Source organism: Erythrolamprus reginae, chromosome 7, assembly GCF_031021105.1.
Source record: "Erythrolamprus reginae isolate rEryReg1 chromosome 7, rEryReg1.hap1, whole genome shotgun sequence".
In the NCBI taxonomy this organism is placed as follows: domain Eukaryota; kingdom Metazoa; phylum Chordata; class Lepidosauria; order Squamata; family Dipsadidae; genus Erythrolamprus; species Erythrolamprus reginae.
Window position 1 is genome coordinate 23,615,589 of NC_091956.1, and position 22,328 is coordinate 23,637,916.

The 22,328-nt window shown below is 38.7% G+C and overlaps 1 protein-coding gene across 8 annotated transcripts in view; it reads left to right on the forward strand.

Moving 5' to 3' along the window:
- FRYL (FRY like transcription coactivator) overlaps positions 1 to 22,328 on the forward strand; it is a 204,614-nt gene that overhangs the window by 177,070 nt on the left and 5,216 nt on the right. For 5 of the 8 annotated variants that reach the window (XM_070757172.1, XM_070757171.1, XM_070757166.1 and 2 more), the window contains 7 exons: positions 4,156 to 4,406; positions 5,786 to 5,990; positions 6,945 to 7,094; positions 10,994 to 11,092; positions 13,931 to 13,999; positions 18,190 to 18,207; positions 20,230 to 20,340. In XM_070757172.1, the coding sequence (XP_070613273.1) occupies positions 4,156 to 4,406; positions 5,786 to 5,990; positions 6,945 to 7,094; positions 10,994 to 11,092; positions 13,931 to 13,999; positions 18,190 to 18,207; positions 20,230 to 20,340 (903 nt within the window). The remainder of the gene's footprint in view (positions 1 to 4,155; positions 4,407 to 5,785; positions 5,991 to 6,944; positions 7,095 to 10,993; positions 11,093 to 13,930; positions 14,000 to 18,189; positions 18,208 to 20,229; positions 20,341 to 22,328) is intronic. The other 3 variants (XM_070757167.1, XM_070757170.1, XM_070757173.1) reach the window with 1 other exon arrangement.

The following is a 22,328-nucleotide window of genomic DNA, read 5'->3' on the forward strand; positions in this document are numbered from 1 at the left end:
ATTCTTACCACAGACGCCAGCCTCCTGGGATGGGGCGCCCATGTCAACTCCCAGGTGACGCAGGGGTTCTGGACACCCCAGGACCTACTACCTGTCAATATCAATTTCCTGGAGTTACGGGCTGTCCGTTTGGCACTCCAGGCCTTTTTGCCCCTGCTGGAGGGGCATCATGTTCTCGTCCGCACGGACAATGTGGCCACCAGGGCACATTTAAATCACCAGGGCGGGACGCGCTCACTCAGACTCATGACAGAAACGGTCCTGCTTTTCGACTGGGCGGAGAATCACCTTGCCTCTCTACGTGCGGAGCACATAGCGGGAGAAGACAACCAGCAGGCGGATTGGCTCAGCCGTCAGGAACTGGATCCGGCGGAGTGGAGACTCGATCCCCTTCTCTTTCAAGAAATTGTACATCGCTTTGGGGAACCAGAGGTGGATCTGTTTGCCACATACCAAAACACCCAGCTTCCAAGGTTTTACTCCCGGTTTGCATCACCGGGAGCCGAGGGAGTCAATGCGCTTCACCTTCCGTGGCCAAAGACACTACTCTATGCCTTTCCCCCCCTTCCGCTTCTCCCAAAGGTGATAGGGAAGGTTCTCGTGGAGAGGGCGGACATAATCTTGTTGGCACCACATTGGCCGCGACGGCCTTGGTTCGCGGACCTCATGGGGCTTTCTGTTTCCCCGCCGTGGAGGATTCCGGACAACCAGATTTCCCTCAGCCAGGGGTTTGTGCCCCATCCGGACCCACAATGGCTCCATCTAACCGCCTGGCACTTGAGGGGAACAGTTTAAGGAGTTGTCATCTTCCCGACAACGTGATTACCACTATTCAGGCTGCTAGACGTCCTTCTACGACGCGAATTTATCAGGCGACATGGACCGCTTTCACATCCTTCTGCTCCGCCAGACATTTGCAACCTCAAGATTCCTCCGTCCTTTCGGTTCTGGAATTCTTACAAACAGGTTTGGACAAGGGCCTAGCGCCAAACACGTTGAGACGACATGTGGCGGCATTGGCGACTATTATTAGAAGGGAAGATGGGGGCCCCTTGGCCCATCATCCATGGATAAAAGACTTTTTAAGGGGGGCTGCAAATACACACCCTCCTCCGGTTCGGCGTTTTCCCACATGGGATTTGACCTTGGTCCTCCAGGCCCTCACTGGACCTCCCTTTGAACCCTTGAGGACAGTGTCGTTACGATTCCTATCTCTGAAGACAATTTTCTTGGTAGCGGTTACTTCGGCCCGGCGGGTATCCGAATTGTCTGCCCTATCGGTTAGACCGGATTTGTGTACCTTTTATCCGGACAGGGTGGTATTAAGGTTAGACCCTACATTTGTTCCCAAAGTTAATACTCACTTCCACAGGGCTCAGGAATTGATATTGCCGGATTTCTGTGCCAAGGGCAATCATCCTTTAATACTTAAGTGGCACAAGGTGGACGTCCGCAGGGCCTTGAAACTGTACATCAGACGCACGAAGGCAATACGTAAGACTGAGGCCTTGTTTGTGTCTTTTAGTTCCCTTAGACTGGGTCTCAAGGTGTCTCCCAACACCGTTAGTCAATGGGTGAGACTTTGCATAGTCGAGGCTTACCGGGCGAGTTCGGCCAGGCCACCTACTGGAATACAGGCACACTCGACAAGGAGTGCGGCGTCATCTGCGGCTTGGGCGACACAGGCGCCCATTGAGGATATCTGCAGGGCTGCAACATGGACTACGCCCACGACCTTTATTCGCCACTACAAATTAGATACCTTTGCTTCGGCGGAGGCGGCGTTTGGCAGACGGGTGCTTCAGAAGGTGTGCGAGGACAGACAATCCATGGTTCAACAAACTCCCACCCTTGAGCACTGAACTTGGGTATATCCCATGCTGGACTCTCCTTCCAGAAGCATGGGAGAAGAACCGTTGAACTTACCTGAACGGTCTTCTCGATGCTCTGGAAGGAGAGTCCATACCCTCCCTGGAACCATGGGGAGTTTTTTTCTGGTTCAATTACTTGTTTGATTTATGCTGTTCAATAAATTGTTATTCTTCTTACCTTCGTTTTTTAAAACTGACTCCTTGGGGCAGCAAGGGGGCGGTATCTAATTATTATGTATTTATGTTAATTTAAAACTCAGTCCTACCAATAAGACTGGAGCTAAACCCATGCTGGACTCTCCTTCCAGAGCATCGAGAAGACCGTTCAGGTAAGTTCAACGGTTCTTTACATATTATAGAGTGATTCCAATTTATTTCTTGTAGCTTGGTCTGGGATTCTACTCATCATATATCTTCTTACTTTGTCCCACCGTCCCATCAGTTGTTTCAATTCAGTTTCATTATCAAAACTTATCCTTTTATCCATCATTTCAAATTGAATATGGTCCACCATGTACCTATACCAATTTTACATTGTCCATTTTGTCGCATCCTTCCAACCCAAAACTATTACCGCCTGAGCGCTTTCTATTGCTGCTTGTTTTATTTCTCTAAATTCTCCCATCACATTGCTTTTAACTAATACTGCCATTTCCTTTGTGATTATCCATTGTATATTTAACATTCTATTTATGTCCTCTTGCACTTTTTACCAAAATTCCTGCACTATAGGGCATTCCCAAATCATATGCATAAACACTCCTTTATCTTGACAGCCATGCCAACAATTACTATTACCTTTTGATGACTTAAGAGCTAGCAGGGAAAGGTAATCTTGTTTGATGCCAAAAGATGCAAAATCCTTTAGGATTATTTTGTTGCCTTTGCATTCAACCAATTACTATTCGGAAACCATTTAAAGAAACAACACTAAACCTCAGACAGTTTTCAACACAAAAGTTAATGCTTCAGAAACTTGTTTTCCTCCATTTACTGAATAACAATGAGATGATGATTGTGTGTTTTTGTGTGTGGGTGTAGAGACAGAAATATGAATGAGATGGGGAGCGAGAGATTAAGTCAGCAATCTTTAATTTCCTGGAGTATGCCACAGGCTCTGTTTTGCAGGTGAAATCAAATATTGGATTTTTTCTGTAGCCCTCTGCAGGTGCTTTATAAAAGATTGTGAAACTCAAGCTTTGGAAATCTGCAGGAGGTTTATTGAAGGAAAATTTAGACCTACAGTATCTACTATTAATAAATTCACTTCCACTGAGAGCAATAGGAGGATTAATTTTATTTTATTTATATGGCCACTTTTCTCTTCAAAGCATATAGAATTTAAACTTAAAATAATATAAATGTGCCTCCCCAACCTAAACATACATCTCAAAATCAAAACCCACTGCTGTTTCCACCTCGCAGTACTTCCATCTGATTAAGTACTAAGTATACATCAATTAGTAATCTTAAACCATAACTCTTTTTATTCTTTCATCAAAAATTCATTTTACTGAATTTAGTTGACCTTAATTCTGAATAGATGTGTAAGAATTCAGTGTTTGTACTGAATAATTTTGACAAAGGAATATTGTTTTAAAAACACCTAAAATTTTGAACTCAAAATATATTTTTAAATGTCAGGTTACTAGAATAATATGCAAAAATGTTATCCTGGATATACAAATGGAACCAGCCAATATGTTAATTAAAAGGGCTATACAAATACCAAAAAAGTAGTCTGGATAATTTTCCTATACTGGAGATCAAAAGAGACTTTAAAAGTTTTGAAGAAATTTATGAGAAGGAACATGAGAAGGAACAAAAAGAAAGGAAGGAAGGAAGGAAGGAAAAAAATCAAGGTCTAGGTCTAGGACATTTTTTGACAGGATTAAATATCAAGATTGTTAAAAGTTAAAAGAAAGAATATAATGTTGGTTTATTTGATCAAGGTTAAAATATCAGGCATCTCTGGTAATCATTTCTAAATTTGATGACAAATTTTGTTTCCAATTTTTTTATTTTATTTTTCAATTCACATTAGTTTCATCTCCTTAATTGTAATGATTAATAATATTATTATTTTAAAATTTTAAATATTGAATAAGGAGGTACTTTTTGACTTGAAACTATAAAATGTTAAATGACACCATTTTCAGAACAAAATAACATTGTTTATAGTTTTTAAAATTTCTTAATTTAGAACAAAATATGCACAAATCTTTTCCAATACTTATACATGTTTTTCAATATGAAATATGAAAAAATGTTTCTTCTCCTCCAGGATGGCAGTTCATCAGTGAAAGATGAACAAAGTACCGCTAGTGAAGATACTGGATCGATTGCACTGCAAGAACAGTTTGAGTCCTTAGTCTGTCAAGAACCCTTAGAACTGGAAGAAGCTCCTGAAATTCAAGAGCATCCGGCTACTGAGAGTTATACTGAATCCATCTTTGAAGAGGATGTTACTCTTGCATTGAAGGAGCTGGATGAAAGATGTGAAGAAGAAGAAGCTGACTTCTCTGGTTTATCCAGGTAAAATGTTGCTTTTAGTGTTTTTTAGCCTTTAGCATTTGAAGCCACCAACATGCTAGTGCAGGAATAATGAAATTGTTTGACACAATTCCCCCCTTTCCCAGTTGTGAATACTATTGGTACCCATCCATCTCCAAAAACCAGACCTGTTTTTCAGCAGTTGCAGTCCCAAACTAGATCTTCAATTCATAGGCAAACAATCCCAAATTGCTCCATTACTCTCAAGCTATGCCCAAATTATCCATTAGGGCAGGGATCGTCAAACTTGGCAACTTTAAGACTTCTACTTACGAACTAAATTTGTTCGGTGACCAGGTTCTTAAGTAGAAAAGTTTGTAAGAAGAAGCAATTTTTCCCATAGGAATCAATATAAAAGCAAATAATGTGTGCAATTGGGGAAACCACAGGGAGGGTTGAGACCCTGTTTCCTCCGAGGAGATTCTTAGAGAGGTCCCACGGAGGCTTCTCCCCACTTTTTCCAGCCCTGTTTCCTCCCAGGAGATTTCTAGAGAGGCCCCACGGAGGCTTCTCCCTGCCTTTTCCGGTTACAGTTTCAGAGGCTTGGGTTTGTAAGTAAAAAATGGTTCTTGAGAAGAGGCAAAAAAATCTTGAACACTCGGTTCTTATCTAGGGAAAGTTTGTAAGTAGAGGTGTTCTTAGGTAGAGGTACCACTGTAGTCCACAAGTCTTAAAGTTGCCAGGTTTGAAGACCTCTGCATTAGGGTAATTACGTCCAGTTTACAAAGCATCACATATTAAACTACTCTCAAGAATTTTAGTCCTGGCTTGTTGAATGTCATAATGGATGCATCCATCTACCACAGTAATCCCCAAATTGTGCTGAAATGTGATGTGTTAATGCATCCGTGTTATATCAATAAAGTATATGTATTACTACTGACTTAGAAAGATAATACAGGTACACTCGACTTTCAATTGCAATTTGTGTTGCTAGGTGAGAAGTTTGTTAAGTGAGTTTTGCTCCCTTTTGCAACTTTTCTTGCCAACGTTGTTAAGCAAATCACTTTATTTGTTAAATTAGTGACACGGTTACTATTTCCCCATTGACATTGCTTGTCAGAAGGTTGCAAACGGGGATCACATGACCCCCAGGTCACTGTGACTATCATAAAGGTGAGCCAGTTGTCAAGCATCCGAATTTAAAATCATGTGACCATGAAAATGCTACAATGGTCGTAAGTGGGAAAATGGTCATAAGTCACGTTTTGCAGGGCCGTTGTAATTTCGAACGGTCCCTAAATGAACTATTGTAAGTCAAGGACTACCTGTATCATCTTTACATGGTGAAGAGAGAAGTAATCAGAGCAAAGTTCTGATATAACGGTTATTTGCCACGATCCTCTTCGTTTTATTTGCAGCCAAGATGAAGAGCAAGATGGCTTTCCCGAAGTACAGACCTCCCCGCCACCCTCCCCTTTTCTCTCTGCCATATTGGCAGCTTTTCAGCCACAGGCCTATGATGATGAAGAGGAGGCTTGGCGCTGCCATGTTAATCAACTGCTGACAGATACAGATGGATCTTCTGCTGTCTATACATTTCATGTGTTCTCTAGGTTGTTTCAGGTATGCTTTTTCATCCACATTGTTAGTTCTTAACAATCTAACATGCTCCATGATCACGGTTAAAATTGTAGTGCTCCTAAAAAAAGTCCTGTTTAAAATTCAATCAATCAGTGCGTGTGTGTGTGCGTCTGTCTGTCTGTTTGAGTGTCTGTCTGTCTGTCTATACACACACATACATACATATTGCTGATAATAAAAATGAAGGGAGACGAGTTTAAATCTATTTTGAACTATTTTGCTCTCATCAGCTATTCATACCCATACCGGGATTTGAATCTGGGTAGTCTGCCTTTAAGGCAGTAGCTTTTTTAAAATTATTATTAATTAGATTTTGTATGCCGCCCTTCTCCAAGGACTCGGAGCAGCATACAAATCTAATTAATAATTTTAACCTCTAGGTCACAGGTTCTTCTCCTGTCTCATACATCATCACAAGGATTAATTTCAGGATGAGAATTTTCACATAATCTATTTCTGTATTGTGGAGATTGCATAGGGAATCTTTCCCCTCCGCTCTTCTGTTCATTAGAACAATATCCATTTCTAAAATCACAGGCTAGAATGATGCTCCTACTGACTTGTCGATTGTTGTCATTGCAAGATTTTGTAGATTTTTATACGAAGGGTCTCAGTGTAATTTTGCATTTGCTCAGCGCATTGCTTTTATTTATTTATTTTTGTACCTCTGAAACCTCCATTTCAGAAGATTTTATTCTGAAGCTCCGTTTTAGAGGAAACCTCTGTTTGAGAGGCTGGATGGGGTTACATTCGGAATATAAGACACATCCAGTTTTTAAACCTCTTTATTTTGGGGGTGGGGGGGGAATATATCTTATACTCTGAAAAAATACAGTACTTGCTGTCAAGCCAATAATAAATATTAAAGTATCTACAATAAAATAAGTAAACCCTATACATTTTCCACACACTCAAAAGTCATTTTATTGTTTTTAGGTGATTCAGAGAAGATTTGGAGCCATAACACATGAATCGGTCAGTTTCCTGGGTGAGAATCTGCAGCGAATTGGGACAAAATTTAAAAGTTCATTGGAAGTTATGACAACGTATTCAGAATGCCCAACTGTTTTTGTGGATGCTGAAACGGTAATATCTTATACAGTATCTATGTTTACATGTTAACTTTTCTGTTTAGTGACTCTTATTAATAAGCTACAAAAGTTCATTTTGGAATTTCCAAGAAAATTTCCTATCAAAAATATATATAAAAACAGTTGCAGTACAAAGAGTTTAAAATGGAGATGTGATATGTAAGCCCCCTAAAATATTTGTTTTCTCCAGATCACAAATCAAATTTGTTCTCTAGTATGCAAAACTGTTGGTCGATAATTTTTTAAAATTAATTCTTTAAGTTAACTCCCTTAGTATTAAACGTATTCTTTAAGTTAACTCCCTTAGTATTAAACGCATTTCACAAATTAGTAATTTGTGTTTTTTGCAATGTAAATGAAATATTAAAATTGTTCTTGCTTCTGAGATTTTCATATTTTGTTTTTCTCAACCATAATATCACAAATAGTTTAGAGCTCCAAAAGCTGCCCAATTTTTTTATCCAGAACCATAAACATTCTCACAAGTAGAACTGCAACAAAATGTTATTGTGCAGAATATCCCTCTATGGATTCTATTCAATAGGTCTATTCCATCTCTTGCCTGGTTCAGGAATTTCCCCTCTCTCCTTAGATGCAACATTTAGAACTTTCCCAAGCCTGTTAATATTACTCTTGTCCAAATAAGATGCAATTTAGGATGCAAAGTTTCCTGTGAACTTCGAAAAGGATGGAAATTATAAAATAAAAAACAGCCTTGATATGGTACACGTATGATTATAGGTAGTCCTCAAGCTACAACAGCAATTGGAACTGGGATTGCCATTTCTAAGCGATGCAGTCGTAAAGTGCGACATCACCTGACAGAGTCACTTAGCGATGGCAGTCCAGGTTGCCATCCTAACCCCAGAACGCACAGGTCATTAAGCAGGAAGAGGCTGGAGTGCGGGGGTTAATCCACCAAAGACCTTGAGAAGGCCGGCAGAGACTGTGTGCAGGTGAGGGATTCTGCAGGTGGTAGAAAAAAAATGGAACCAACTTACCAGAAGTGACTTAAAAGCTTTCCTGCCAGCTTCCTCAATGACTGATTGTGAGGAATTGGCAGAGAAGGTTGCAGATAGTGATCATGTTCTATGGCAGTGATGGTGAACCATTTTCCCCTCAGATGCCGAAAGAGCATGGGTGCGTACTGTTGCACATGTGTGAGTGCCCACACCCATAATTCAATGCCTGGGGAGGGCGAAAACAGCTTCCCCCTCCTCCCAGAGATCCTCTGGACGCCAGAAACGGCCTGTTTCCCAACTTCTGGTGGGCCCAGAAGGCTCATGTTTCATCTTCCCCAGGGTCCACAGGCTTCCCTAAAGCTGGGGGAGAGTAAAAACACCTTCCCTATCCACCCGGAGGCTCTCTGAAAGCCAAAAACACCCTCCCAGAGCCTCTGTGCGAACCAAAAATCAGCTGGCGGCACACACATGCACATTGCAGCTGAGCTAGGGCAACTCCTCGTATGCCAGCAGAAATGGCTCTGCATGCCACTTGTGGCACCCGTGCCGTAGGTTCGCCATCACTGTTCTACAGAGATGCTGCAGCAGCTAGAGCTTTGGGGACCAGTCATACATCCATTTTTTTTCAGCACCACTGTAAATTTCAACAATCGATGAATGGAGGGACACAAGTGAAGGACTACAATTAATTTCTGCAAATTGAACTTACTACTGTTTGCTTATTGTATTTAGTGTTTCTTTGATAGATTAAGGCAGTTGTGATATTTTTTTTTTTTTTTGAATAGAATAGAATTTTTATTGGCCAAGTGTGATTGGACACACAAGGAATTTGTCTTGGTGCAGATGCTCTCAACGTACATAAAATAAAATATACATTTGTCAAGAATCATGTGGTACAACACTTAATGATTGTCATAGGGATCAAATAAGCAATGAAGAAGCAATATTAATAAAAATCTTAGGATATACGCAACAAGTTACAGTCATACAGTCAACATGGGAGGAAATGGGTGATAGGAATGATGAGAAAAACTAGTAGAATAGAAGTGCAGATTTAGTAGAAAGTCTGACAGTGTTGAGGGAATTATTTGTTTAGTAGAGGGATGGCGTTCGGGGAAAAACTGTTCTTGTGTCTAGTTGTCTTGGTGTGCAGTGCTCTGTAGCGACGTTTTGAGGGTAGGAGTTGAAACAATTTGTGTCCAGGATGTGAGGGGTCAGTAAATATTTTACCCGTAGACAATCATCTGAAAGTCTACAGTAGTACCTCAGCTTCAAAGCTCATCAGATTTGGTACTCAATGCATTTTGACAGAAAAAATGTCCCCACACTCATCGTGTATTTGGTATTCAACACGCTGTGTTAGGAAGAAAGGGCTGGCCACAGAGGATGGGCATGAAGTTTGCCATGCCAGGAAGGTCACTGACATTGGAAAACTCTTCCCAGCCAAAATAAGGGTCACGTGGTTTTTAGTATTTTTAGTATTCGTCACATCGCCTGCAACCAAGTACTCAAGTACCACTCTACTTAATTTCAATTCTTTTAAATTAAAATCCTTCTGCTTTTAAGAGAGAGATGTATACTGGACAAACAAGCTGAAAACAATATCCTAATCAAAAAACTACTGAAGAGAAAACCACACCCTACCAACCTTGGCAGGGAAAGGTTTTATATATAAACAGCAATTCACTTGCACTGATGATGTTATGTAGCTGGATGATACGTCTCCAGGTCAACAACCAAATTTGGAGAGAGCATCAAGAACTCCATAGTTCAACCTTGAACTATGTATGTTATCTTCTATTGGAAACACGTGATTTTGTCTCTTGGCAAAAATCATTGCCCCTTGATGCCAAGTAAATGGATCTAGAAAGTAAACTTTAAAAAGTGCTCAGTATTCTTTGCACAAGCATTTTAATTGTTTTGTGTGTGTGTGTGTAGGTAGTAGCTGGCTTTTACTTATTCATTACTTCTGGGTCTTGATTCTCCTCATGTAATGGTTGGCATTACAGTAACCTTCAAAGTAATGATAGGTTTGTCCTTTATAAAGCAGATACACATCTGAAGTTGCATTTGGGAAATGAAATACTCGCAAATAAATGATAAGAGCCATATTTCCACTTTCGGCATCGCATTTGCCAAGCAACTCATCTCATTAGCACACCAAGCAAGCCCTTGCTCTGCTATCAACTTGTTTATATGGTGTCTGCTAACTTTCAGTTGTGCAGAGTGATTATCTAAAAGAGAAAAATTTTACATCAACATTTTATGTATTTGCTTCTATTCAAGTTCAGTATCTTGCATTATTATTGTTGTTGTTGTTCTTATTAATTTTACAGGAATTCTTTATATTTGGCATGCAAATATTTTAAACCGTCATTTAATAGATAATTCTTTAGTAACAATACTTACTAAAAGGATGCATCTTGTCTAGACAATTCTTTTTTTAGATGTATACTTCTGTATCTCCATGTGGCATGTAGAATAATTATTTCTGGTTTGTTATTCTGATTTGATATTAACAATGGATAGAATTTGTATTATATAAAGAATTCCAGCAACTTCCTTAACTTCTTTGGAGCTACTTCATTAATCTTAGTAGATGTTGTCAGGTTATAGCAAATATTTAAAAATATACTGCTCAAAAAAATAAAGACAGCACTCAAATAACACATCCTAGATTTGAATGAATGAAATATTCTCATTGAATATTTCATTTGCACAACTATTCCATTTGCACAACAGCATGTGAAATTGATTGTCGATCAGTGTTGCTTCCTAAGTGGACAGTTTGATTTCACAGAAGTTTGATTTACTTGGAGTTATATTCTGTTGTTTAAGTGTTCCCTTTATTTTTTTGAACAGTGTATAAATAAGTACATATTTCACATGGTACTAATTAATAAGGTTTTTAAACATTCTTTTTGTATTACAGTTAATGTCCTGTGGTTTACTAGAAACATTGAAATTCAGTGTTCTGGAGCTTCAAGAACATTTGGATACTTACAATGCTAAAAGAGAGGCAGCTGAACAGGTAATAAATTTTTTTGTACAATATTACACTGTTGAATAAGTTAATGTTCATTGAAATTTTAAATTATAAATAATATACTGGACTGTCCTACAGTGTTGCATACATTGAGAGAGGTCAAAGACCATATGGCATATATTCACATTTGAAATAGAATGGATCCATTAGGACGTCTTCAGAAATTAACATTAAAACAGTAAAGATCTTTTTTTAAATTAGCATTTCAAAAGGAATAGAACTTTAAGCAACTTCAAAGAACTAATGTAGTATAATGATGGGGTTTTGCAGATATAATAAATATGGAACACTACATTTTCAGCACCAGAGTTTGATTTTCTGAAAGAAAACTGATTTTTGATTGTTATCTCCTGAATGCTTCCTTTGTTTCAGAAATATACTGACTGTCTTACACCTTTGCTCTGCCCTAATCACTCACAGATACTGCAGGGCAAAGACAAGCTGAATACAGAACTGTAACCATAAGAAGTATTTGACAGTTTCGTTATAGAAAACTCATGTTAAGAGTTCCTATTGCATTAGAGTGACAGACAGAGGTCATTGAAGTGCCTGTCCATCAAAGTGACTTTAAAAAAAATTGACACTGCTGTATTTGGTATTCTGAATAATGGATGTAACGTAAAAGCAAAATAAAGTACAATAAATCCCAGAAAAAAATTGTTTCTGGAATTTCCTTATTAATTTGGTTCTAGTTTGGTCTAGCAAAAACTGGGTTTTTCAGATAGGTCACATTTAGATGTCCTCCCCTCCCTTAACATTTAATTTTCAGTTTATATTCAACTTTGGAGAACAATAATAAACTAATGCAGGTAGTCCTAGACTTACAACCACAATTGAGTTCACAATTTAGGTTGCTAAGCAAGACAGTTGATAAATAATGTTGCCCCATTTTACAACCTTTCATGCCACAGTTGTTAAGTGAACCACTGCAGTCATTAAGTTAGTAACATGGCTATTAAGTGAATCTGCCTTCCCCATTGACTTGCTTCTCAGAAGGTTGCAAAAGAGGATCACACGATCCCGTGTGTCAGTCAGTTGTCAAGTGCCTGACTTTTGATCACGTGACATAAGGATGCTACAATAGTCATAAGTATGAAAAACGGTCGTAAGTTACTAAATGAACTGTTGTAAGATGAGGACTGCCTATACCAGTGATGGCAAACCTTTTGCATGCCACTTGTGGTACGCGTGCCATAGGTTTGCCATCACGGGCCTATATATCAACAGATAAGAATTTATATTTACATTATGTGGGGAAAAGTGCAGTAATCCGGGTGTCCAGCAAACCTGGAAAACAGGGATCAGGGAATTATCAGGGAAATAGGCGCTTCGGGAAATATCAGGGAATTATCAGGGAATTTGTGAAAAAGGCTGAATAAATCAGGAGAAAAAAACAAACTGTACTAAAATGTTTAAAAGTCAGGGAAAATTTGTGTTTAAAAAATGGATCGCACTGCCTGGCGTACAGTCAAGCAAAAATGAGCATAACTGTGGCAATAACTTGCTTCGTCCGCTATTTCTCCTCAGCTTAGCCGTTTGATAGGATGTCATCTACGGCCGCGCCTTAACTAGATTGCAAGTTACAGGGAAATGTGAGGGAAATATCAGGGAATTTCAAAATGCTTTCCCCCTGGACACCCTGAGTAATATAAAGAAATATATGTTTGTGAAAGATAAAAAGATTTTTATTCTGGGCAATGAAAAGTAGTTATTAGGAGCAAGATTGATAACACACCTCAGTTGCAGGCAAATGTTAATCTACAGTAAGATTTATAGAATCCTATTTGACCTCCCTTGCCGATCAGCCTTTGTATCTAAAGAGGTGATTAATAAGAGGGAAATGTTCTAGCGTTCCTATCCCCCCCCCCCCCGCCCCCGTGTGTTTCTTAAAAATATAGAAGAATAAGTGGGGGATCCGTAGAGCCCTTTTGAAATAAATTGTGCAGAGGTAACTGGCCTCTGATTATAGAGTTATGTTATTTATTGTGATTCAGCTCGACACCCAAGTGGTAAAAGAGGAAATAAAGAAGAAGATGTTGACCCATGGATGCTATCAAATAAAACAAAAACATAAATGACGAAAGAAAGATGCATTGGGCTCTATGCCATTAATTGACATGCCAGCGTTTAGGAAATTGAATTTGTTCTCAAGAAAATGCACAGTCCTAATTCATTTACTAAAAGCCCTAATTAAATATACTGATGAAAAATTAGATTTTTGTTCTCTTGTGTACAAAGGTTAAGAAAAGTCATCATCACAAGGCAGGTTCCTTATTCTGCAGGCATAAACTTGGTCTAAAACATAATTAAGTTTTATTCCATTGCAGCTTATGAATTAAAGCACATTCCTCACTATCTATCACTGTCTGTGAGTAGGTGCTACCAGTACGTAATTTGTCCTAAATGTGATTTATTTTAGGTTTTGTAAGATATTAGAACACACCCATAATGGCTTAGTGTCATGAATTAAAATATCTCATTGTTCCTTGGAATAGGATTAAAAAATATTAGTTTTCGGTGGACTGAACTTCATACATAAATCTGTAGTTAAAAAAGACTAGATTTTATCTCTTTGATGACGGTATTAGTATTTCAATCATCTTGCTTTCTTTATCATTTAAAATTGCACATCAAAGTATATTATAAATAGTGACAGTTTTAAAGGTATGCGTCATACATTTTATTACTTTTTAAAATATGTCCATTAAATACGTTATATTAGAACATTCTGTGATTTGAGCAAAATGTATTTTCTGTGTTTGGGCTCGTAGCATCAGTGATATTGCTTTGACTCTTTCAGCTTGCTTCTATTTTATTTTCCAGTGGTTAAAAGACTGCAAAAGGACATTTGGTACAGATGATGGGATTCATGGAGCTACTACAGATGCTCAGGTAGGCATCTGCTTCCAGTCACTGCATTTATTTATGTCATGTGTAAATATAAAACCCATACATGCTGCAGAATGAACACGCTCTAATGTTCTCATCAGATTAAAGAGTAACAGTTTTCATTTTAGCTATCGGAAATATATCTTGGGAAATTTGGAACGTATTAAATATTGGCCTGGAAATAATGGATTCTTCTTATTAAAGGAGGGGGGGGGGGGAAAGGCAGTTTGTGGGTCTGAGTCTAATAACACTGAACAGATAACCAGGAAAGATGGAATCCGTATACAAACACTCCTTTCTCTCTCTCTCTCTCTCTTGCTCTTTCTCTTTGTTATGAAACTGTTATTGCAAGAAAGAAACTTGGTAATTCTGCTTAACAGCTCATCAGATAAAATAGCTATCTGGCACAGAAGCTGGGCTGCCTCGAATCTAATTAGTCCTGGGTTGTTTGCCGATGAGCTATCTGTAAAGTAATATTAAAAATAATTACTTGGACAACGAAAATCTGATCTGAAGTGTTTGTAAAGAGCTATCCACAATAAAAAACACCAATTTCTTAGAACAAACATCAATGCATTTTTGGGAGGATCAATAATAGCAGAGTATTAGTATTTAAAAATACTGTTAAGAGGAAAAAAATCAATTAAATCCATGCTATTTCTAGAGTAGTGGTGGTTTGATTTAAACTACTTAATAAAAGCTGATGGCCAACTATAATAGCATTGCCATGGGAGTTGTTATATTCTTTTTGCTTTAATAATACTAAGAGGGTGGGTGGGTGGAAGAGTTCCCAGTTGCCCAGAATTGTTTTTGCATCTGGAAAAGCAACTGATTCGGAATGGTGGATAGACTCAGGTCTTCTGATGTTACTTCTAAGATTTGTCTTGTCCAGACTTAGAGAAGAAACAAGCAGAATTATTATTATTATTATTATTATTATTATTATTATTATTGTTATTGTCATCATCATCATTAAATGTTTAGATTTTGTTGTACTTCATTCTCATTTCTTTCTTTACTACAAAGTTGGGAGCTGGCTTCAAGAAGAGAGTTAAATTTTAAATAGTAACAGATTTTGTTTTTCTTCTTTTTTCTTAGTAATGTAGATGCTCGAAACAGTTGCATTTCCCAGCTACCTATTAAAGTAACTCTAAGCTTAGTTTGAACTGTGAAACTGTAACATAGACACATGAAAAGATTATAAAAGGAGCTGGGCATTTTTAGCAGTGAGAAGACTAAAGTGGAGAGTGTAGAAGTTGCTCGTCAAACATTGAAAAGGGTGTTATGCAGATGTTTGTAGTTTTTTCTTTCCCAGATAAAGAATATAAGTTTCAAGGAGCCAAGTGTCTAGATCAGGGGTGACAAACTGGCGTCGTCACATTATGCATCGTGATTTTTGTCCCCTTCGCTAAACCAGGTGTGGGTGTGACCAGTGCGGGACACATCTGGGCCACGGGCCATAAGTTTGACAGCACCAGTCTAGCTGTATGGGCAAAGTGGGGGGATCTTTCTGGCAATAAGAATGCTTAATTATTCAAACTAGTGACCCAGGAAAAGCACTTTATGTACCCATGCTGAAGTTAGACAGTAATCTGTCCAACCTGCTTTCATTTAGATTCTTGCATCATCCGAAGTTGTTGGACTTGGCATAAATGGCATTTATTCTGGAATATTTATTTTCTAGATAACAGTACTGTATTTCCCCTTATCTCAGAAATATTTTTTTCAAATAGCAGTACAGTGGTACCTCTACTTCAAGGTTGACTCAGCCTTCCATCCTTCCGAGGTGGGTAAAATGAGGACCCAGATTGTGGGGGCAATAGGCTGGCTCTGTTAAAAAGTGCTATTGCTAACATGTTGTAAGCCGCCCTGAGTCTAAGGAGAAGGGCAGCATAAAAATTGAATGAATGAATGAATGAATAAATAAATAAATAAATACTTAAGAACACCTCTACTTAAGAACCTTTCTAGATAAGAACCGGGTGTTCAAGATTTTTTGCCTCTTCTTAAGAACCATTTTCTACTTAAGAACCTGAGCCTTGAAAAATTTCCCAGGAAATTAGAGAGCGGCACGAAGGCCTGGCCAGTTTCTTGCCATTCCCCCTTTAATTCCAGCCATCTTGGGCTTTTCTGGCTGCCAGAGGAGCCTTTTGTTAGCGATTAAGGAGACTTTGGCAGTCCAGAGCGAACAGAGCATTTTCTTTTTTCTGGGCATTTGGAGAGGGAATAAACCTCTGGCAGTGCCCAGAGAAAAGAAATGCTCCCTTCGCTCTGGACAGCTCAGAGTGAGCGTTTTTCTTTCTCTGGGCGCTGCCTCAGAGTCCCTCTTTTTTATTTAAGCCCTAAAGTTTTGGATTTTTTTGATTCCCCTCACCTCACCTTCTTCGACTGTCCTCCTCCTCTTCTTCCTCCGCCTCCCACCCAAATTCCGAGCTTTTATTTCTTTTCTAATGGGTTTGCACACATTATTTTCTTTTACATTGATTCCTATGGAAAAAATTGCTTCTACTTAAAAATGTTTCTACTTAAGAAACTGGTCACGGAACGAATTAAGTTCCGTAAGTAAGTAGAGGTACCACTGTACTTGCAAAAAAAAAGTTACTAGGAAGGTATAATTCTGATCTTGTTTCAGAAAGCTATCTTGCACTGTGCGTGTTATTTCCAAGACAAAAACATAACTGGGAAAATAATTTCAAACTTAACTATGGCCAGCTCATGCTAAAATAGAAGCCCGCCGACAAAAAGCTTGAAAGCTGCACTAGACATCCTCTAGGACAGTGTTTTTCAACCAGTGTACCGTGGCACACTAGTGTGCCGCGAGACATGGTCAGTTGTGCCGCGAAGCTCAGAGAGAGAAAGAAAACAAGAGAGAGAGAAAGAAAGAAAGAGAAAGAGAAAGGGAGAGAGAAAGCAAGCAAAAGAGAGAGAAAGAAAACAAGAGAGAAAGAAAGACGGAGAAAGAAAGCAAGGGAGAGAGAAAGAAAGAGAGAGAGAAAGAGAATAAGAGAGAAAGAAAGCAAGAGAGAGCAAGAGAGAAAGAAAGCAAGCAAGAGAGAGAGAGAGAGAAAGAGAGGGAGGGAGGGAAGGTGGGAGAGAGAAAGACATAGAGGGAGGTAGGGAGGGAGAGAGAAATAGAGCAAAAAAGAGGAAAGAAGGAAGAGAGAAAGAAAGAGGGATGGAGAGAGAGAGAGAAAAAAAGAGAAAGGGGGAGAAAGAGGGAGGGAGAAATAGAGGGAAAGGAAGAGAGAATTTTTTTGTCCAAACTTTTTTTAGTTCCCCCCCCCCCCCCTCAATGTGCCCCATGGTTTTGTAAATGTAAAAAATGTGCCGCGGCTCAAAAAAGGTTGAAAATCACTGCTCTAGGATACTACTCTTTTCAGGCTATGAGATCTAAAAGGAGTCAGTATGAACACAGAACCACTGTTAGGAAGATATGGGCCATGGCCTGCTTGATTGGGTCATAGCCCTTCAGTAGGCACGGAAACGGCCCCAAACTATTGCTGCTTCAGAGAAAGGCAGGAACGACACAGTATGAGCTTGGAAGAGGCTTATCCGGTAGTGCTCTCCAAGGTCAGCTCCCAAGCTGCTGGCCCCAGGCAAACTTGCTAGCTTTCTTTCAAAATAACTCAGGCTTTGACCTGATGAGAGTAGCAAATGAACTTTTGAGTCTTTGCAGGGGTTTGCTTTATCAGGAAGAAAGCTCTTTTTCCCCCACCTCCCCTGTAAGAATTTGATTCTTTCTTCCTTGCAGAAATTTTGCCTTGTTTTTCCACTCCCCCCACTTCAGCACATTGATATTGTAGTTAAAATATTTCCAGGATTGGTCCTACACAAGTACTTTTCATGAAGTTCCTTTAAATGCATGAGGTTTGATGCCTGCATTCATAGTTGTTGCTTAAACCTATTTGTCCCCAATTTTCTTTTCTCTCGGTTCATTATCAGAACTTAACCAACACCTTCTACTTGGTCATTTTGCATGATAACAAAGCAAGTAGTACAACCAGCTGTTCTATCATCTATAAATGCTCAATATTATTTTTATACATGCATTAAATCTTTCTTTGGAAGGTTTCCCCCCCCCCCCCCTTTAATTATATCTGGGACATTCTGAGACACATGGAAAATGAAGTTCTATACTAATTCTTGATCTTTTTCCTTTTTGTATTTTGTGACCCGCACATCTTCTTGCTTAGCATTTGGAAATTCTAGCAGTAAGTGATGGCTCTTGATTTCTCAAATAACTAACTATGCCAGTAACCAAACTGGCTTTCATTTTTGTCTCGTGTCCATTTGTGATATCACAGTGTTTCATTATAGAATATTATGGAAATAACAATTGCTTTGCTTATCTATAATTCTAACTCTTCGGCAGTCTTTTTAGATGGCAGAATATTGTAGCTGTAGCAAATTATTCCAGTGTTAGTTTTGCTTATTTATTTTAAATACATATTAACAGTCATACCCACTAATGCAGTTAAATATGCAAATAGAGGCAATACTACGCTTCCGTCCATGAATCCATTACCTTTGAAGTTGAAATATTATTAAAAACAACCAAAATATTAAGATTATACAGGCTGTATCAAAAATCAGGCTTCATAGCCAGCCACAAGCGATGTTCAAAGACCATGTGTCAAAAGAGTGAGGAAGCATTTAGAAGGAAATTTGAACGTTTATTTTATATAATAGTGTACGGGGCATGATTTTGCTACAGCCTGTATGTAGGTATGAATGCCTATAGAAATATCTTTATTTGCAATACAATAGATTGAAATTTGTTTAGGGCAGTGGTTCTCAACTGATGTACTTGCCAGCTGTCCCAGAAAACCTTTTTTTCAAGGCACAGGATATAGCATCCCTGGTCCTTTTTATTCATTTGCCCAATATCTGGAGAAAGAAGGGGTTCATATTGCGATCCTGACCCAACCTGTCTTCAGCCACCATGCGTTTGGGAGACTGACTTGTGTTCACTTCAAATTATTATATAGTTGTCTGTATGATCTGTGATGCAGCATCAGATCTGCTTCAATAAATTTGTTGGGTGAAACGAGGTGGTGAATGGAGTTTAGTCCCATTTGAGCCCTTTCACCTCCTGCGGTGGGGCTCAGTCGTTTGCAACCTGGATAGATGCCCGCTGAAGACAGTGTGAGATACAAAATCCATTATGAGTGAAGATGCAGGATAACAACTTTTTCTCCCCCACATTCCCTATAAGATTGTGCCCTGGAGTGTTGGTTGTATCTGAGACACTGGCTTTTTTGCCACCTGGCTGTAATTGCATGATCATCTAGAGGCGCCCTATTGAGGAGGGCAGGAGACATAGCTGCCATAAAGGAAGGCAGACCTACACAAGAAGACATCTCTTGCCTTTTGCCCCCGGGAACTACCGTATTTTTCAAAGTATAAGATGCATCTTTTTCCCCCCCTAAAAGAGGGTAAAAATATTGGTGCATCTTATACACTGAATAATGTGAAAAATGGGCTCTCTTTTTGCAAAAATGGGGTGGACACAGGGCCCGGGAAGCCTGCAGAGAGCTCCTGGGTGCTGGGAGATGGCAAAAATGCCCCCAGACCCTTTGGCCACTCCATTTTTGCAAAAAATGGCATTTTTGCCACTCCCAGCACCCCGGAACTCCTTACAAGCTTCCCAGACCCTTTGCCTCTGGCCGGGAGAGTTTTCATTATAGGGTTTCTGATCTGATGGAGGGAGAAAATGAAATGTTGCAAGCCATGTCCTAAGTGGCACATCCAGAACTGCCTGTAAATAAATGAATGCCAGTCTCAGGGAGGTGGGGGGAATCATTAGGATGGACATTATTAGATAGAGAGCTTGATGGGATGCTCAAGGAAAGGTTGAGAACCACTGTTCTAAAATTAGAAGTGACAGATTCCCCCCCAAATAATACAAATAACTTTCCCCTTGCTAGAGCATGGCATTTCTGAAATGTCATCAGCATCCCTTCCTCTTTGTCGGAAATAGCTGCCCTTCTTAAAAGCCAAAGTTTATTACGTAGCCAGCAAGAAAATATTTTTTTAATTCAAAATCCACTGATGACTAGAAGCCTCATTTTTCTTTGATTAGCTTCCTCCTTCATTATCTTAACCTTTCTCCTCTGCAGTAAGCAAATAACTATTTTTATATTGCAAATTCTGCTCTGTACAACTTGTATGCTTTTGTCGCTTCTTCGGTTACTGTATTGTTTTTCCTATGACAATTTTATCTTTATTTACAGGAATTAGAGCTGTGTCGGAGGCTGTATAAGCTGCATTTCCAGCTGCTCCTTTTATTTCAAGCCTATTGTAAACTTATCAGCCAAGTGAATGTAGTGAAGAAAGAGGCAGAGGTAAAGAAAATGGCACTGAAATTTGGAGATTTGCTTTTACTACGGGACTTAAGTCTAAAAATTTTATCTGAAATACTGTACAAGGTTAAATAGGCTAATAGGAATGGGTGCGCTTTTTATCCATTCTGCTTTTGTGCTCAAGTGGGCACTCAAAGATAACTGGTAAAAATACAGAATTCAATAGTTTATTGAAACTTAGAACATACAAATTCTTATTAAAAGTAGTTACATATTAATCAGTTTGAGACTCTACCTTCATCCAGATTTATCAGATTTCAGCTAAGCCCTTAAGCATCAGTATATCCATTGAAAACACTTGAAGTATTTGTGAGAACATAAACCAATATTTAAAGTAGCTGAATTTCTCATGTCGGCTTACATAGATTATTTAAACATACTATATTTTTCAGAGTACAAGATGCCCCTTTGTTTTGGGGGAGGAAAACAAAGAAAAAATTATGTCTCTGCCCCACAGCAAACAGCAAAAAGCACAGATGATGTAGACTGCTTGCTATGTATTACTGTGTCTGACCCATAAAAATAGCAAAGAATTGGAGAAATGTACATTATGACAGTATATTAATGCAGAGAAAGTTTTCTTAAAGTCACGAAAGCAAGAGAGAGAAGAGAGAAAGGAAGAGAGAGAGAGAAATGATAGAAAAAAAGGGGAGAAAAAAGAAATGAGAAAATGTTTGAAGCAGAGAATGAGAGGAAAGAGAGAGAAACAGAGAGAGAAGTGACTTGATTTAAAGCATATGGTAAAAAGCACCCAAATAATAACAGAGAAACCCCCCCCTGCCCTAACATGTTTTTGGAAACACACACACACACAAGGGGGGAGGAGACAGGGATGGAAAAAGAGGAGAAGAGAGAGGGAAGGAATGAGAGAAAAAGGGTGGGAGAAATGAGAAGCAAATGAGACAGAAAAGGGGGAGAGACAAGAGAGGTACCCAGAAATGAGATCAGTGGTATAAATTTGAGGAAGGATTATTGATTATTAAATATGAATTGACTATGGAATATTGGTAAAATATAAATTTATGTGTTTAATATTAGGTTGTATTAATTTAAAAAATTGGATTAGAATTTTAGAACTATATAGAATTATATATTTAAAATTAATGGAAGATACATATGATAAATAAGAGGTTTATGATAGGTACGGTATGGTTTTGAGTTTGCATTATGAATTTAAAATATACTTGGAAATGTAGAAGATTGATGAAAGTTAAAATGCTAAGTGCCTGAAAATTAATTGAGTTTGGAAATATTGAATGAAATTATAGAAAATATAATTTATAGAAATATATTAATTGATGCATTGGTGTTCAGGTAGATTTTCATAGTATTACTAGATTACTATAATACTATGATAAATATTTAAGAAATGAATATTTTAAAGCATGGATTTATTAATAGTTGTGTTTTTTGTTTTGCTGGTTGTTTTAGTTTTAATAGTAATAGATTTTGGTTTTGTTTTATTATTAATTTTTTAATAAAAAAGAAGGGAATTTTTTTCCTTCCTTCCTTCCTTCCTTCCTTCCTTCCTTCCTTATTTATTTATACTTCTATGCCGTCCAGTCCCGAAGGGACTGCCGCTCAAACACTATACTTTTCCGCCCACACCGAAAACACATTAGAGGGAACATTAATGTGGGCCTGCCTGCAGCCTCAATCGGCTGCTGGTTGGGAGGCCGATAATCAGTTGCTTGTGCTAATCAGGCTCTGCGCTGTTTGCTGCAAGGAGGTAAATTGCTGGTAGGCCGAGGCCAACGGGTGGGGATGATTGGGGTGAGGCTACATTCAGTGTATAAGATGCACCCATGTTTTCACCCTATTTTGGGGAGTAAAAAGGTGCATCTTGTACAGTGGTACCTCTACCTACAAACGCCTCTACTTACAGACTTTTCTAGATAAGAACCGGGTGTTCAAGATTTTTTTGCCTCTTCTCAAGAACCATTTTCCACTTACAAACCCAAGCTTCCAAA